We start from the raw sequence: 16,556 nt of genomic DNA on the forward strand, positions 1-16,556 counted from the left end.
TAAAATATCATATGCACGTTTATTCATCTCAAATTTCAAATATTAATTTATTTGTAGACTTCTAACAGTTTATCTTAGTGTCTGGTCTAAAAATTAGGTCTTTTTGTTTTGCCATTTCCAAAACTGTCTGCCTAACCGTATGTAACTACTTCACTTCTCACATAATTCCCAACTAACTGTACGCTTACACTAATTACACGCTAACAGCAAATCTTGATTTTGGGGTTGCCACCTAGGATATGAGTTATACTTATGTTTAAAAAAGTGTTAAATGTTTGTTCCAATTGGTTATGTGCTCTAAACTAGGGACCGTTATGAAAAGAAACGTGTTATGAATTTTTCTATATTTTTTGGATGTTTGTTGTTAAATTATTCGGACCTTGAATGTATTTTTACCGTTATTTTCCTTCATATCTATTTTCATATTGAATAAATATTATTGTTGCTTTAAAAAAGGCCGATTTTTTTCATACCATGTCGAATCTGAATCAGAGTTCTTAGTTTGTTTCGATACTCAAATGTTCCTTCTGGATTGGCCAATATTTGGAGATTTTGCATTTTTTAAGAGATTATATACAGCTAGAATTAAAAAAAAAAACCGTTTTTTTTTTATTTTACCTTCTTAATGTAGAATATGTAAGAATTTTCATAGAAACCTTCATTTTGTTCCGGTGAACATTTTCGAAGTTGCACGCCAACTTAGAAAGACGTTTCCCAGTGCTTGGAAGTACAAGGCCCAAGTTTAAAGACGTTTTTCTCAAAATGGTGTTTTCAAAGCCTGTGACCAACATTACTCGAAAGCGGCTAAACTGATTAGCTTCTGGAATGATTTTGTTTGGCAATTATTCGAAAATTTTTCCTCACCGAAAAATACTTTTTTTTAAACAATTTAAGGCCGAAATTTGATCAAAAATCGTTTTTTTTTTTTTTTGAGAAACGGTCAAGAACTTTCATTTTGCTTATTCCTTCGGTTTTCTTTATAAGATTTAACATTACTTTCACGAAATCTGTTTGGTTTTTTAATTTCAAAGGATCCAGTTCAGAGATATAGTAGTCACCACAAAACGTCTTTTTTGAGAGGAACGCCCGGAAATCGGCTGTAGTTCCCTTCTAAATAAATATTTTTACTAATACTAATTCCTAAAATACAGTTAAAAGATACCACAATATATGTTAAAATTGTTGGATAAATAAATTTGTAAGTTTCCTCAGAAAAATTTTGAAAATTTCGTAATTTTAGGCCTTCTAACTGTATGTACCCCTTATATAACCCCTTAGGTATCGTATCGAGACTCTTGTAAAGCAAGTAAAAAATCTAAAGTCATTATTGTTTTAACATTGATTAATCAATTTGATATAAATCTGAAAAATCAAAATCATTATTTGCGGTCCCAGTTTCAAGCTTTCAATTTAATTCATACATATAGGTATTAGTATTCGTAATTAAATTTTCCATGCCAAGTTTTCGACTTGGTGTTTCCTAAAACATTCATTCATTCGTTTGGACTTCCTAATTCGTTGCTAACTTAAACTAAACGTTGGTAAGAATTTATATTGTAGGTATGTACGTAAGTAATTTTCTTATTTCGTTATAGCTAAGGGTCACATTAAGTACTAATCCCAACTTTTCATTGACTATGTTAGTTTCTGTTTGAACTTTTATAAGATTCACAAACACATCCATCGAAGTGGCAATGAAATCGTGCTTTTTCTGATATAACATTTTTTTAATTTTTTTTTTATTTATTTTTTTTTTTAATTTTAAAGGGCTCGTACTGACAGTTTAGGTTAGTGTTGTTGCTCTAATTTGCTTTAGATAGCAGTTAATTTGGCGCTCATCTACACAATTGTTTTAATTTTTATTCATTTGAGGACACATTTGGTTAATTTTTGGCGACATTTCTTTGATTCAATTTGCTTTTACATAATTTTGATTGGACTCGTTCACATTGGGTTTCTTTGCGCAGTTTGTTGTGCATTTTATTGTGCCATGGCTTTTGGTTACGTGGTAGATTTCGAATTTTCAGGTATTTAATTTTACTTGTACACTGCACACTAACTAGGGTTCCTCCTATTTGGCGTGAAGTGTCAGCAGATGCTATCATTCCAGAATGTAGAACAGCCAGTAGCCCAGATTGAAGATTAAAAAGCTGACTGGGAACACCATGCGTGAATATTTGTCGATAATGTTAACATCTTTGATTTTCGGTATAGTTGCTTTGAGGGCCGAAGCGCCCCGTTTCAGCGCATGCAGCATGCGTGGTTTGCCTGCAAAGTATACAAAGTTATCGGTATTAAAAAATTATTGATATATAAAGTCAGACAAATAATATATTCTAATTGTTTCTATGAAATCTTTCAAAATTGTGGTATTTGATTACAGCTCTGAGAGTATTCGATGAAGTATCCGCCAGGGACGCATAAAAAGAGGAAGACTTCCACTCCTTTGAAAATACCAGATGGATAACTCATCACTCATAAACAGCGAAAAGGAATAACGACTGGCGCGCTATTGTAAACTCGGCTATAATCGCGTAAACCATGTCTACGCCAACAAAGAAAAAGAAGGCGACTCTATAATAGAAAATAAGAAAAAATGATCTTCACAGCTTCATTTCTGGTAGCATAAGAGGGTATAAATACAACTTTATATGGATTCTGATCATTCAGTTAGTATGGTAGCTCTACCACTATAGTGGTCCGATATCGGCGGTGCCAACAAATGATCACACTCTTGCAATACTTCATATCTCAAAATCTTAAGAAATAATTCGCTTACATGCAGGCAGACTGACAGTTGGACAGACCGAGCCACATAGCTAAGCAACTCAACTGGCCTGGCTGATCATTTATTTATTTATATATTTTTTATAGGGTCTCTGACGTTTCTTTCAGGTTGCTACAAACTTCGTGTGCAATATTAATTTATATTCTCTGTTCAGGATATGTGATAGTCATTCTGGTCTTTGCGGTCATAGCAATTATCTGATGTACGGTGACTTCCTTATGTATTTTTTTAGAATTTTGTTTGTTAACAAGTCTAACTTGTTTAAATACGTTTTCTGGAGGTTTTCAAGGCGAGTGAATCTTGTAAGTTTGGAAATAAAAAGACGTCCTGGAGAACATAGTTGGACCAACTTGGATCACTAATTCATTACAATAGATTCCTGTCAACCTCTTGCTCATTTTCCGGTAGGTAGTAATGTTGATCGCACCTTGTGAGTTAGGTGAGCCTCATCTGACCTAGTGATAATACAAGAGGGAGTTTCTTTGGAGTAGGTTTGCTGGATGAAGTTCACTTTCTCGTCTGTTATTTAGTCTCTAGGACTATAAATAGGTCTGTACCAGTGGAGCCGTGTTTGGCCGGCGGCAAGTAAACACGCTATAACCTTTGGCGTCAGTTTCAGTAGCAAAAATATTACCGCAAAATAGTTTTACTGATGTGCTTGTTTCTTTGGCTGGGCGAACTCTAAATCCTTCTAGCCTTGCGAATTTAGTCTACTATCTTAGTTGTCTCACGGAGTTTTTAATTTTTGAGGACATCTGATTGTGGTTTCATCAAAAACTGGCTTGCGACAACGTCGTCAACGTATTGAAACTCGTTAAACATTTTTTTTGGCTTTGCCAAAGAAGGAGGAAATCCCCGCGTACAACTCTTTGATTTCAACGAATCGAGTCCTCGATCAATATTTCAATTTTTCTGCCCTTGTTCAACCCGATAACATGTCTATCACAAACTAGGAGTCCAATTGGCTTAAATTCTGACAATAGTCATCTATAAATATCCTATGATGTGGTAATTATGCCGTGAACATGGTGTATTAAGTATGCCACGATATTTGTAATACTCAAAAGGAATCGTCAGAGGAACTATAAAGTATATAACGAGTGAACCAAGTATAGGTACTTTTTTCAGTAGCTTTTTTTGAAAGATCACGCGTGGGTCGTGAGCTCTTATGTTGTATTTGTTCAGTATTGTTAAGCAGTTTATCATAGAATTACTTACACCTGAACAAGGTTTACAAATCGTTCACCTTTATTACGAAAATTCTTTACAGAATGTGTTTCGAGCGCTTCGCTTGACTTAAATATGATCAATAAATCGGCCTACTGAGCGTACTATTCGCAATACCATCAACCATCTTGAAACTCAGCATTCATTATTGGATAATATTCAACCAAATAGACCACGTCCAGCACGCAGTGAGGAAAATATAGCAGCCGTGTTGAGAGTGTGCACAAAGGCCGTGGATAGTGGTAGTTTTGCAACAGCTCGGACTTGGAGAATTTTACGTCGAGATCTTACACTGAAAGGGTACAAAATACAGTTTGTGTTAGAACTGAAGTCGTTCGACCTTCCCACAATCGTTTCGCTGCATGGGCTCTTGAAAAGTTCCAAGAAAATCAGACGCTTCGCAGGGAAAATTTTGTTCAGTGATGACGCTCATTCCTCTTCTTAAGGGGTTGCAGACAAGTAAAATTGCCGCATTTGGCACAAAGAGCAACTTGAAGAGATTCAAGAGTTTTGACTTCAGTCAGAAAAAACAACTGTTTGGTGTGGTTTGTGGGCTGGTGGAATTAACGGTTCATATTTATTCAAAAATTTTGACGGCGAGAATTTGACTGTTAATTGCGACCGTTATCGCGACCTGGGATTTCAACAAGGCGGCACCACTTCCCACACATCGCATCAATCCATGGAATTTTTCTTGTGGGGATATGTAAAATCTAAAGTCTATGCAGACAATCCTGCTTCGATTCAGGCCTTGGAGAAAACGCGTGTCATTCGCTAGTTACCGGTTGAAATGCTCGAACGAGTAATCAAAAATTGGATTCAAGGGATGGACTATCTATGACATAGCCACGGCCTACAGTTGAAAGAGATAATTTTCACAAAATAACAGCCAAAGAATGTTCTTTCGAATGATAATGAACATTAGTCTAATATGTAAATGTTAATTTTTTGTGTGTTTCTTTTAAAAAGTAGGGATCACTCTTTAGTTTGAAGTTAACGATTTTTATTGATTCCTATTACGATAGGAAAGCATCCTAGTTTGCATTATTATGCTGTTAGATGGTCTATACAAAAGGTTCGCCTTCTGAATGGTTATTTGAGATAAAAGTGTCTCCAAGAGAGCTATAGGTTATAACTACGACAAGTTTCTTCAGCTTCTAAAGCCTCTTCTATTACTTTTTCAATTCTAAACCCTGGCCTCGATCATTAGGCAGAAAGGAAAGATGGTAGGTTTTTAAGAAAGTTGAGTTTTGCCCAATTTGGAATGGAGATGAGCCTGTCATCTTCCTCATCACCCACCTTTTTGGCTTCTATAACGCAAATGTGTACGATTTGTGCCATAATTGCGCGTAATTCTAAAGCTCGGTGGAAACTTTGCCAGGTCCACAGTTTCGGTGCCTATGGAGCCGAGCGTGCTATTGTAGTTGCCTTTACGCAATGAGGGTATAGGACTCATGCGCACATCCTGCAATTCGATGATGTCATCGGCTGTTGAACACGTTTCGGATTTATCGCCCTTGCCTGTAAGTGAGACGACTACATTAATTTGGAGTTGAGATGAAGAGTGTATTTCACTTTCACTTACCTGTTTTTCTGCCTTCACCATCTTTGGACTTTTTCACTTTTTTCTTGGCTCGCTTGCCCCAATACGTGTAATTGACAGCTGCGTACTCAAGCAGGGCAGCGAAAACGAACACGAAGCACATCACCAAATAAATGTCAATGGCTTTGACATACGATATCCTTGGCAAGGAACTGCGCACACCGGTGCTTATTGTAGTCATAGTGAGCACGGTGGTTATCCCTGCGCGAGAGTGAGAGTGAATGGTTTGTGATTTTTTTTAATGCATTTAAGTCAAGCGCTTACCTAATGCGACGCGCGCACTCGTCGCCTCATGGTTGATCCAGAAGGACACCCACGAGAGCATCACAATCAATATGCTTGGCAGATATGTTTGAAATACAAAATAACCAATATTCCGTTGTAATTTGAAAGAGAGCGACAACCGCTGATATATACCAGTGGCTAAACGCTCTTTACGATCATTCGTACCGTAACCGATTATGGTGAACTGTGGCAGCTCGGCATCCATGACACCGCGCACCGGTGTGGGCTTCCAGTACATCACCACATCGCTAACAGTGTAGCCATCTGTAAATAGTCGTAACAAAGCAAACAACGCAAGACAAACACAAGCCACAACGAAAGCAACAAACAAAATTTTCTCACTAAAAATCTACGAAAATCCCAAGCACTCTGTGTCGTCTACTTACAACTCTCAATTTCCACTGTACAATTTTGCGAATCCAACGGATAATAGTGCAAATCCATCATGCAGGCGAGTGTTGTTGTGAAGCGCATGCCATAGGTGACAGCGCCATCGCCACCCAAGCGCACCAGTTTGTTGCGCTCGGTGACGTCATGTAAGAAACTGTCAAATGTCAAGTTAAATGTACAGTTATTTATGAAATATTATGAAATTGGCTAAGCTCTAAACACTCACCTATTTTTGTCGTTCGCAAAAAAAGTGTCGGGTACCCAAATTTTCTCTGCGAAGTCGCCAGAGAGCGTCAGCACATCATTGACGCCATCGTCGTCTGCATCGTCGTCATAGTATGGTCCATATGCGTTGAAGGCTAGACGCTCATCTCGCCAGTACTGGTTTAAATACATGGTGATGGTGTAGTCCTTTGAGTGAAGACAGAAATTTTTTACTAAAACTTTGAACGCTATTATTTTAGTTTTTATAAATATAGATTGAGTAATCGGCATAAAAATAAAAATATTAAAACTTGTAGATTTTTCTTTTAATAGAAAACAGTTTCAGGCCAGAATACTCCTGCCATAGGTTATGTTACAAGTTCATGCCTTTATAAAAATACAACTAAGTATATTAGAATATGTCATAAATTTGATTTAATAATCTTCTTCTTCATTGGCGTGTACACTGCATACGCGGTTATAGCCGAGTTTATAATAGAGCGCCAATTGTTCTTCCTTTTGGCTGTTTGGCGTCTTGGCGTCCACCTGGTCTTTCTAACAGAAGCCTTCTCTGCTTCCTCGGGTACTGCGTCGAATACTTTCAGAGCCGGAGTGGAGTGTCGTCTTCGTCAAGATCTAGCCAGCGTAGCCACTGTTTCTTAATTCGCTGAACTATGAAAATATCCTCGTATATCTCGTACAGCTCATAGCTCTGTCGACTGAGGTATTCGCTATTGCCAATGCGCCAAGATCCATAAATTATCCACAAAACTTTTCTCTCTCCTGGTTTTCTAAGAAACCAGGATTGTTGAATTTGAGACATTGCTGGGTGGTTTTTGCCTAGTGTACTGTGGAAGAATCATTCTGAACGATCCGATGCTCCACTTTGAGGAGAGTATTGTTTAGAAACTTTGCAGTTTAAGCCTTCTAAAAAACCATCCCATACACTTTTGTAACAGTTTTTTCATCTGTGGCTTTTCATGACCAATTTCATAACCGCATTCCACTGAAGAAGCTGCTTGCATTTGTTGCGGCATTGTCAGAAAACAGGCTTTCAAGTGACGATCTTCTCCAAAGATCGATATATCAATTTTCCTTGACATAACCAGTGGCGCCCGGGGCCAAGGATGTTCTGCCGCCCCCCTTTATATACCTACCTACAAGTTTCATGAGGTGGTTCAAACAAAAGTGAATTTTTACAAAATATCTTCGATATTATGTATATAAAAGTTAGGAACTAGAAGCCACGCAAATTCTGAAATTTCAAAATTCTCACAATACGGTTTTTGAGGAAATTGATAGTGAATTTACAAGACATCTTATTAAAATCCATAGAAAAAGCCCATTTTCGCCCTATATCTTGTAGACTTTTGACACAATTTGCGGGAATTTTTGCCCGATTTGGAGTTTTTAAATACCAGTTTTGAAAACAGAGTAAAAATAAAGATACTGTTTTTTTTTGTCACTCACAGTTTGCCCTATTCTTCAACTGTGACATATCCGTTGGTTTCTAAAAATATGTTCGGTTAAAGAAACTATGGAATTTTTTGTCTGTACACACAATTTGTTGAAATATTTTTCTGAATATTAAAAAACAGCGAAGATAGTTTTGCCGCCCCCAAGATGTTGCGCCCGGGGCGACGGTCCCCTAGCTACGCCACTGGATATAACTCTCTGTTTTCTAAGTTTTTATGGTAGAATTTGTTTGTAAAGCTTCAGAAATATCAGAAAACTGCACTACGGATGTCTCCGATCCTGTTTGAAACGGAACCGCCCTCTAGGAACAAAAAAAGAGGTATTTCTTTAACTACATCGGCGACTTAAGGCAATGCGCCGACCAGACTGTGAACGCAACTAACTTCAGACATGCACTGACCGCTAACACCGTCAGCCACTCCGTCTCAGTGAATGGTTTACTTGGAATCAAACCACTACTCAGACGACAAGTTCTAGAATCTAGAGTGACAGCTTCATTCTGAATACGGTAGCAGGGTAAACTCCTATTTTTTCAGAATCGGCCCCGACATACCAAATATATGTCCAGTATGCAACGACTCCCTGCATGACTTTAATCACATCCTTGCATGCTCAACGAACCCTACACATCTAACATCCCTTTCCCTATGGTCCGACCCCACCGAAACAGTACGTTTCCTGGGAAACTATGTAATCGTTATAACTATGAGTAGGTAATGCGTGCGAATAATAACAAAATATAAAGGCACCTTTCTCTGCGAATTTGTCTTTGCTGCCTACATTGTCAACTTTGTAGCAGAATTTATGGCAAGACTAAGTACATGTTAGACAAACTAATCCGTGAATAGACGAGCCTGCAACCAATTGAGGATTTATTATTTGTGGTTTAAAATATGTATTATAATACTTAAATCGATATGCGGGTATGATGGATCTCTTCTTTACTATAGGAAGTATTAACATATTTTCGGTTCAAACAGTTTCGATTCAGACCACATATCTTCTAAATACTCAAAAGCTTATGGTCTGTTATTAGGCCTAGTAATCACTGGGTGATAGGTCCGGAATATAAGTTGGATGCATAAAAACTTCTCAATCAAGCTTCTGGATCTTTTGGCGACCAATGTGTGTAAGGAGTTTAATTGTTGACAGTACTGGACTTAATTAAGAGAGAGTTTGGCCTTGACCTTAGAGGACAACGTCTTTGCCAATCTCACCTAGCATACAGCCAGTGGCAGATTTACCCTAAGGCCCAGTAGGCCCGGGCCTAGGGCGGCCAGATGTTAAGGGCGGCAAATCGTGCCAAAAAAATCACTGATAACAACAAGATAAGAAATAACTCAAATGCAAAGTATCTTAACCGTATGCTTATATAATCTTCCTAAATCACTAGTTTTGCGTATCAAAGTATAAATAAATAATTAGGTACATCGTACATATAAAGTATCTAGGAAGAATAGGTACTTAGGTACCTAGCCTATTGTTATTATGCGCGTGTCAGTCAAGCTCGTGCGGACGCGCGTGCGGTGCGTCCGCAACGTCAGCTTCTAAATGGTGAAAAAGTTCCGCGAAAGTGGCTAATTTATTCCAAAAGTACTGGATGTATTTTTTGTGGTACATGTTTGCTTTCTAATAGCGGGGAGAGTAGTTGCATGCGTAAAAGCACTTGCATCACGTGGTTTGCCTTTCAGAGGACACGACGAAAAATTTGGATCAATGGATCAAGTTTATCGCCAAGTTCGATCCGTTCTTAGCTAAACACATTACACGTTATGGAAATCCAGGCTCAGGATTAACGAGTTATCTTTCTTCAACAACATGCGCAGAGTTCATTCGATTTATGGGAAACAAAGTTTTTGAAACAATTGTAATGGAAATATTAACAGCAAAATATTTTTCTCTGATCATTGACTCGACACCGGATATATCTCACGTAGACCAGCTCACTTATGTAATCAGATATGTCCTGCCTAATGGATCACCTGAACGGTTTCTCAAGTTTATTCCAAACACAGCCCACAAAACACAACAAATAACAGATGCTGTTACTTCAACTTTAACTGAATTGGGAGTTGGCATTTAAAATTGCCGCGGGCAATCATATGGCAACGCAGCAACATGTATAACGGCCTGCAAGCTAAAATAAAGGAAATTTCACCCCTTGCCGACTATGTTCCCTGTTCAGCACACTCGCTGAACTTAGTAGGTGAATGTGTAGCTGAAAGCAGCCAAGAGGCTTGTTCGTTCTTTTCTCTACTCCAAGAGTTATACAATTTCTTTGCAGCGACAACTCAGCGTTGGGAACTCCTTCAAACCCATTTCACCGTCAAAAGTCTATCAACGACCAACGACGAGTTGGTCAGCTCGTGCAGACTCATGCAAAAGTTTACGCGAATCCTGGAATGAAATCCATAAAGCGCTAGTCACCATCCAAAATGACACACAACAGAAGAGAACCGTTATATGCGAAGCAAGAGGTATTCGTTTGAAACTGGAACGTTTTGAAACGGCCCTCTTGGCTGTTTTTTGGGGATGTTTACTAGATCGCATTAACGCCACAAGTAAAAAACTTCAGGGTGTGAAAATTGACAATACCATTGTCATAGAACTGTACGAGGCTTTAATACATTTTGTTGGCGAAACAAGAGAGAATTTCGATGATTTCGAAAAAAAAGCGAAAAAACTGTCCTTCGTACAGGAATACGAAAAAGATTTTCGACGCAATCGAAAGCGTAAGCTGGTGAAGAGATGCAACAAAAAAATGGCCGTGAAAATTTTGGAATAAATACTTTTTTAGTAGTAATTGATACATTGCCAGAAGAACTGAAAAGACTTCGGGATGCTTATAAATTACTATACAATAAATTTTACTTTATTACCAACCTGACGAATCTAAACATCTCAGAAGTCGAAGATAAGGCCAAGGCATTGCAATTGATTTATTCTACTGACTTAGAAGACGATTTTACAGAAGAATGTCTTCATTTTCGTTCTCACTGCAGCATAAAAAATAAGGAGCGAAAGAGTGCAGTCAGTTTGTTGAAATGGTTACCGAAGGTCTTCAAACCATTTACCCAAACGTGGATATTGCTCTTCGTATGTGTGTGTGTACACCTGCCAGTAACTGTACTGGAGAAAGATCTTTTTCTTGTTTGCGGAGAGTGAAAAACTATTTACGCACAACAATGACGGAGCAGAGGTTAAACGATCTTGCTTTGCTTAACATAAAAGCTGATTTTTTAAGCAAATTGGATTGCGAAGATTTGATATGTGGTTTTGCCGCGCTTAAGTGCGGACGAGTTTTGTAACACTTTGTACGAGTAAAACATTTATTTTATTAAAAAAAAATCTAAAACCATTTTTAAATGTTTTATTTAAATGTCCAATCATCCCTGAAATCTCGGAAAATATTATAAACTAGCTTTATCCGCTAGCTTTTAGTTAAACAATTTTCTGAATCAATTAAAAGTGGAAATAAAGTAAATTCATGAATTATGTCTTTAGTCTATAATGATGGTGCTGAGAAAGGGGCGGCACATGGCCTGGGGCCTAGAGCCGTGCTAGACCTAGAGCAGAGCTAGACCGTGTCAAATCTGGAAATTTTCGTAGTTACTCAATGCCAACTCTGGCGCTTAAAGACTTAATTTTTCCACAAGCTGACACTAAATTCGTACTATGACTTGACTTAATTACTTTCGGAAACCAATCAACATAAATGCTTTCTTCACGCATATAAGGAGAAGACATTTCGAACCAAAACTATTCGATATACGTTTCCAGTTTTGTTTCATTTGAGAAAATGCGTTTTTCCCAAAAGCTATTCTAAAGGGTGATTTTGCGGTCACAAAAACGGAGATTTGAAAGGATCACTGCGAGCCCAAACACGTACATTAAAGCTTCTGTAGACATTAAAGTTTCCAACACTTTAAGGTAGGTGGAGGATTCCTTTAGGGAAGACCTTTGCCATTAGTTTCTTACCTTGTCATGAAGTGTTATTTATAAGTTTTCTTATGGTCCGCATGATAACTTCAGTTGCAATATTAACTACTGATTTCATACAAGTAGAGTAGGTAATCACGCGGCCAACTATTGAAGTAGTCTGAAGTGTGAATATATACATGTTCGAGTAAATGCTTCTAAATGAGTTTGGGGTATGTTGCTGAGTTAATCGGTCCTTTTCCGATAAAAACTCATATCCCCTCTGATTACTTAGCCTACAATGAGCAGTATATTTCGTTTATAAGAGATCTTACCATGTTTACTTCTGATATGGCATCAAAGCTGGCAATTGTGAGATCCATACCCACGTGCAATGGCTCACCTGAAATTAGTTTAAATTCAATATTTATTTTTTATACTGTTTTTAAGAAGCTCACCGCCGAAATTCGGACGCAGTCGTATGTCGTAACCTTGGAGGATTTTCGAAATAGTTTGTGTGACATTCTCCAAACGACCGGCGGCCATTTCTTTTCGCTTACACCTGCAATGGAGATTTTAGTAATAATTTTTTGAATAAATTAATGAGGATTAAAAAACAAAAATACTATCGCAGTTGTTCGTATGGCAGTTTCAGGGGACACAGGAAAAAGAGGTGTTAGAGAATTTAGCGAGCGACGAAAATATGCATTTTTGAAATAATCTTTTTGCACTTTGCGTTACCAAAGTTGATAAGAGAGTCCTAAGCGCATTATGCCATATAGGTGAGGGTTGCCTTGCACTCAATGTAAAGTGTATACGTATATGTATGTATGTGTGTATGCAAGTGACTGCGGAATTCAACGATGTCGAAGCGTTTAGCTACGAAACTTGTGTGTGTGTGAAACGGAAGGGACAGTGGGTCGCGAAAATCTGTGGAAATTCCTGAACTTATTCGAGTGTGTGTGTGTGTGTGTATTGCTTTGTGTATAAATGGGTGAAGTCGCACTTACCTCGCGCTGGGAATGTGCGTCAATGTGAGTATGACTAAAAGTAGCAACGTGCAACTATCCGTCCACCGATGACTTATCGCGGCACTACCACTCCCACTTTCGCTGCCGCTGCTGCTACTGCTCCTACTTCTCTCAAGCGCTTTTCGTTTGCCTCGACTGCTACTTCCTTTTGCTTTGCACAACATTATCGTGTTTTTGTTGTTGTGCCGCGCTGTGATATGGCTGAGTTGGCGGTCATACGTGATAATATCTCGTGGCTGGCCGTTATGAGCGATATTGTTGTAGTTGTTGTATGCGTATGTATATATATATATATCTATAGAACTCGTTAGCTTATTGTACATATGTCATGGGAGGAGCGCGTTGAAGTGTACTTGTTGTTGTTGCATTTTGCGCTCGTCGTTACAATGTGGTTGGTGCTGTTGTCGCTGTTGTCGCTGGTGATATTCTAGTGAATTATTTCGTGCGAAGTTGCTTCACTGCCGACCCTGTGGAATATGTGGTAGTTGGAAAAGTTTCTTTATAAGTAAATTTCAGATAATTGGGTTTTGTCGCGTAAAAATTTTCAACGAGTCGTAATTTGATAGGATTAATTCTAATTTCACTACTCAACAAATCCGAATTTGCGTCTGATGTGGCAGGTGCTCCGTGGACTCTTTATGGTGTTCTGATTATTAATTTGAATTCAAAAAATTTCCATCACCTGCAGCTATATTTTTTAATATAGTAAATTGTGGTGGTTTGAACTCTACACCCTTTGACCACAACAAAAAAAAAATTACGTGTTAGGACATTTTACTGTCATTTTCGGTTTTAGCAACCAAACTTAGCAAGTAACAGTCTCTAACATCAGATGGATGAGCAGTTACCTGATTTTGACATTTCTGTATACTACAACAAAGTTTGGTAATAATAGATAATACACCAAGAATGTTGGCTGACCTCTTAGTTGACTATATTTAAAAGAAGGCTGCTGTATATAATGAGGAACACTAAAGCATTATCTACTTTGGTTAAAGTAATTCGAGAGGAATATGGTTTTACTAAATAAATGAAAGGTTAGGTTAGGTTATGTGGCTGAACCCCAAGTTGGAGTCGGAGTTTGCTCGCCTGAAGCTCGTATAGCTGAGTCGGAACTTGGAATATTACATTCGCTCCGCACTGAAGCCAAAAAAAAAAAAATTATGTTCTGATAGCTGCCCAACGTTCACCGTTCCCATTTCATTCTCGCCGCGTGCCAGTTGCCAGTGATTTTGCTAACGCAGGTGCCCAAACTTTTCTTACGTAGAAGTAACCCAATGTCATGTTAGGCATTCCTAAATCAGTCCCCTGAGCCACGGTCAGTCAGTTTGAGGCTAGTATTGCCACTTAAACTGCAGAGTATGCAGTTATTTTCCAAAAATACATTTCGTTTCGGAGCAGTGGATCAAATGCTTTTGCTTAAAATAACAGTAACGAAGCTTTTAAACGGTATTGATGGACTCCGTTCACCATATCTTTCCGAAGTATTGATCCATTCGGAACGGATCTCATTGACCCTCACCTCCAGTGATTTTTTTTACTACAAATAAGATATCACGTGAGTTTAACTCGGCGCCTCTAATCTGAATGAAATCTCATCTACATGTGCGCCCATTTTACTATCTTCTTCTCTTCTTTATTGGCTTAGACACCGTTTACGCGGTTATATCCAAGTTTACAAAAGTGCGGAAGTAATTTTCAATTAAAAATTTTTAAAAACATTTGTTAACTGAGAGCTAAAAAGCTTAGTTCACTTCAATAAGTATTGACAGTTTAAAAGTCAGTTGTTTTAGTACACCAAAAATCATAAAAAAAGATTTCAATACTTTCTCCACATATTGAGTAGTCGAGAAAGTCTTTTCGTATTTTCTCAATAGATGTCGTTGCAGTCGTATATCTCCAGTGCTGCCAATCACATTGTGTCATACCATATAGCGTTGGAAAGGTGAGATTTTAAGTTTCATTTAACAAAACAATATTAAATTCAGGGAAGTTGAAGAAAAGGTACAGCTGTTCACAAATGAGTGACAATAATACAAAAATTCGCTTTATTTTGAAATTTCTGTACAAAAAAGGGGAGAATGCAACGCAAGCCACCAATGAAATGTGTGAAGTTTACGGAGACAATGCTGTCTGTAACAGTTCCTGTAGCACAACGATGGTTCGTTACTTCCGTTCTGGAAATTTCCTTTTACACTGATGAAAGTTTTACACTGATGGAATAATGTCTCTAGCGGAAAAATGGCAAAAAGTGAATTGCCGGCCGATATACTACAGTACCCTTTGTGAAAAATAGAGTGGTCTTAAGACCACAAGAGTAAATAACCTGTCAGATAAGTATTTTTTCGCCAAATTTCTCTATTTCAATTCTTGATACTGAGTGATCGGCAGTACCATCCTTTGGTTTCGTATAGTATTGAGGACCTGGTAATGTTTTTGAGTCCATTTGTACGTATGTTTCATCGTCCATTATAACACACTGAACACAATTTGTTAGCAAACTTTCGTACAACTTTTGTTTTCCATAAGTTTTTAAATTGTTTCTCTACTTCACTCTTTGAATCTTAGTAGCACTGGTTTTAGCTCCTTTTGTCAAATCGCGCACAGACATTGATTTGCTTTAGTTTATTTAAGCCAACACCTTTGCGTCATGATTTGACTCACTAGGGCTTTTTTTCGACCACTTTTTGATAAATCTTTAAGAGAACAGGTTTCATTGAACTTTATTATAATATTATTTTTCAAATCATTTACACTGAATTTAAATCGTTTTGTAGCTTTATGTATGAAAGGCTTTTTCGGTGCAGTAATTGTGTACTTTTCTAACGGTACTTACCGCGATGTGGTAAAACGGCTACTTCATGAGAAATATTGTATTGAAAGTGTGCAGATTCTTTTCGGTACAGTCCTTATATACCTACACGCTGGAGTTCAACGTTTCACATGCTAGAAAGATTTATGGACTTGCGTCACTTGCGTTCATTAACACAATTGAAAATAAACCCCTGAGACTGCTTCAGAACTGCTTACTGCATATGATTTAAGTACAGTTGGAGACATTATTTCCCTTCTTCGTCTATTAGTAGCAGCTACAAAGTAGGTGTCAGGGGATACATACGCAACAAGCAGTAAAATCATTCGTTTAATTAGCTTTCCCAACTGCTTAATACAAGCAATGCACTTTGAGAATGCCCTAGCCAAAGAATTGCTGAAGATAATTAATAAAAGGATGAATGCTGTGAAAGGTGTGGTTTCAATGGACATAGCTGCCTTTTTAGATGCAAATAGAAAAATGCATTTTTCTCATGACATTGCATATATCAATGCTGTTAGAAAAATTAGGGATATTATGAGGGTTAATGCTATAGCTGAAGCCGTAGGTATGAACATGGACTCTGCAGATAGTTCTGATAAAACTGAAAACTCGTTTATGTTTCAATATTGTAATAATTTTTATCAAGGTAGCGAACTATTCCCTAGACTCTCGTTTTCTATTGAGTAAACCTAAAAGCTCATTTGGATTTTTTTTCTTACAAGACTCAAACTGTATTTATATATGTTTACAGACATACCCGAGCATGTGTGAGTAAAGTGTTCTTCTACTATGAGATCTATACAGGATTTTCTATAAAAG

The 16,556-nt window shown here is 37.7% G+C and overlaps 1 protein-coding gene across 2 annotated transcripts in view; it reads right to left on the minus strand.

The window, feature by feature from the left end:
* Positions 1-16,556, minus strand: part of LOC105231267 (gamma-aminobutyric acid receptor subunit beta-like) — a 28,418-nt gene continuing 11,862 nt past the window's right edge. For both annotated transcript variants that reach the window (XM_011212470.4, XM_011212461.4), the window contains exons 2-10: positions 12,902-13,389; positions 12,350-12,453; positions 12,227-12,294; positions 6,520-6,704; positions 6,290-6,447; positions 5,883-6,167; positions 5,601-5,819; positions 5,315-5,536; positions 1-2,268 (exon numbers count right to left, since the gene is read on the minus strand). In XM_011212470.4, the coding sequence (XP_011210772.2) occupies positions 2,102-2,268; positions 5,315-5,536; positions 5,601-5,819; positions 5,883-6,167; positions 6,290-6,447; positions 6,520-6,704; positions 12,227-12,294; positions 12,350-12,453; positions 12,902-13,245 (1,752 nt within the window). In that variant the 5' untranslated portion in view covers positions 13,246-13,389 and the 3' untranslated portion in view covers positions 1-2,101. The remainder of the gene's footprint in view (positions 2,269-5,314; positions 5,537-5,600; positions 5,820-5,882; positions 6,168-6,289; positions 6,448-6,519; positions 6,705-12,226; positions 12,295-12,349; positions 12,454-12,901; positions 13,390-16,556) is intronic.

This window comes from Bactrocera dorsalis, chromosome 4, assembly GCF_023373825.1.
Source record: "Bactrocera dorsalis isolate Fly_Bdor chromosome 4, ASM2337382v1, whole genome shotgun sequence".
Taxonomy (NCBI): domain Eukaryota; kingdom Metazoa; phylum Arthropoda; class Insecta; order Diptera; family Tephritidae; genus Bactrocera; species Bactrocera dorsalis.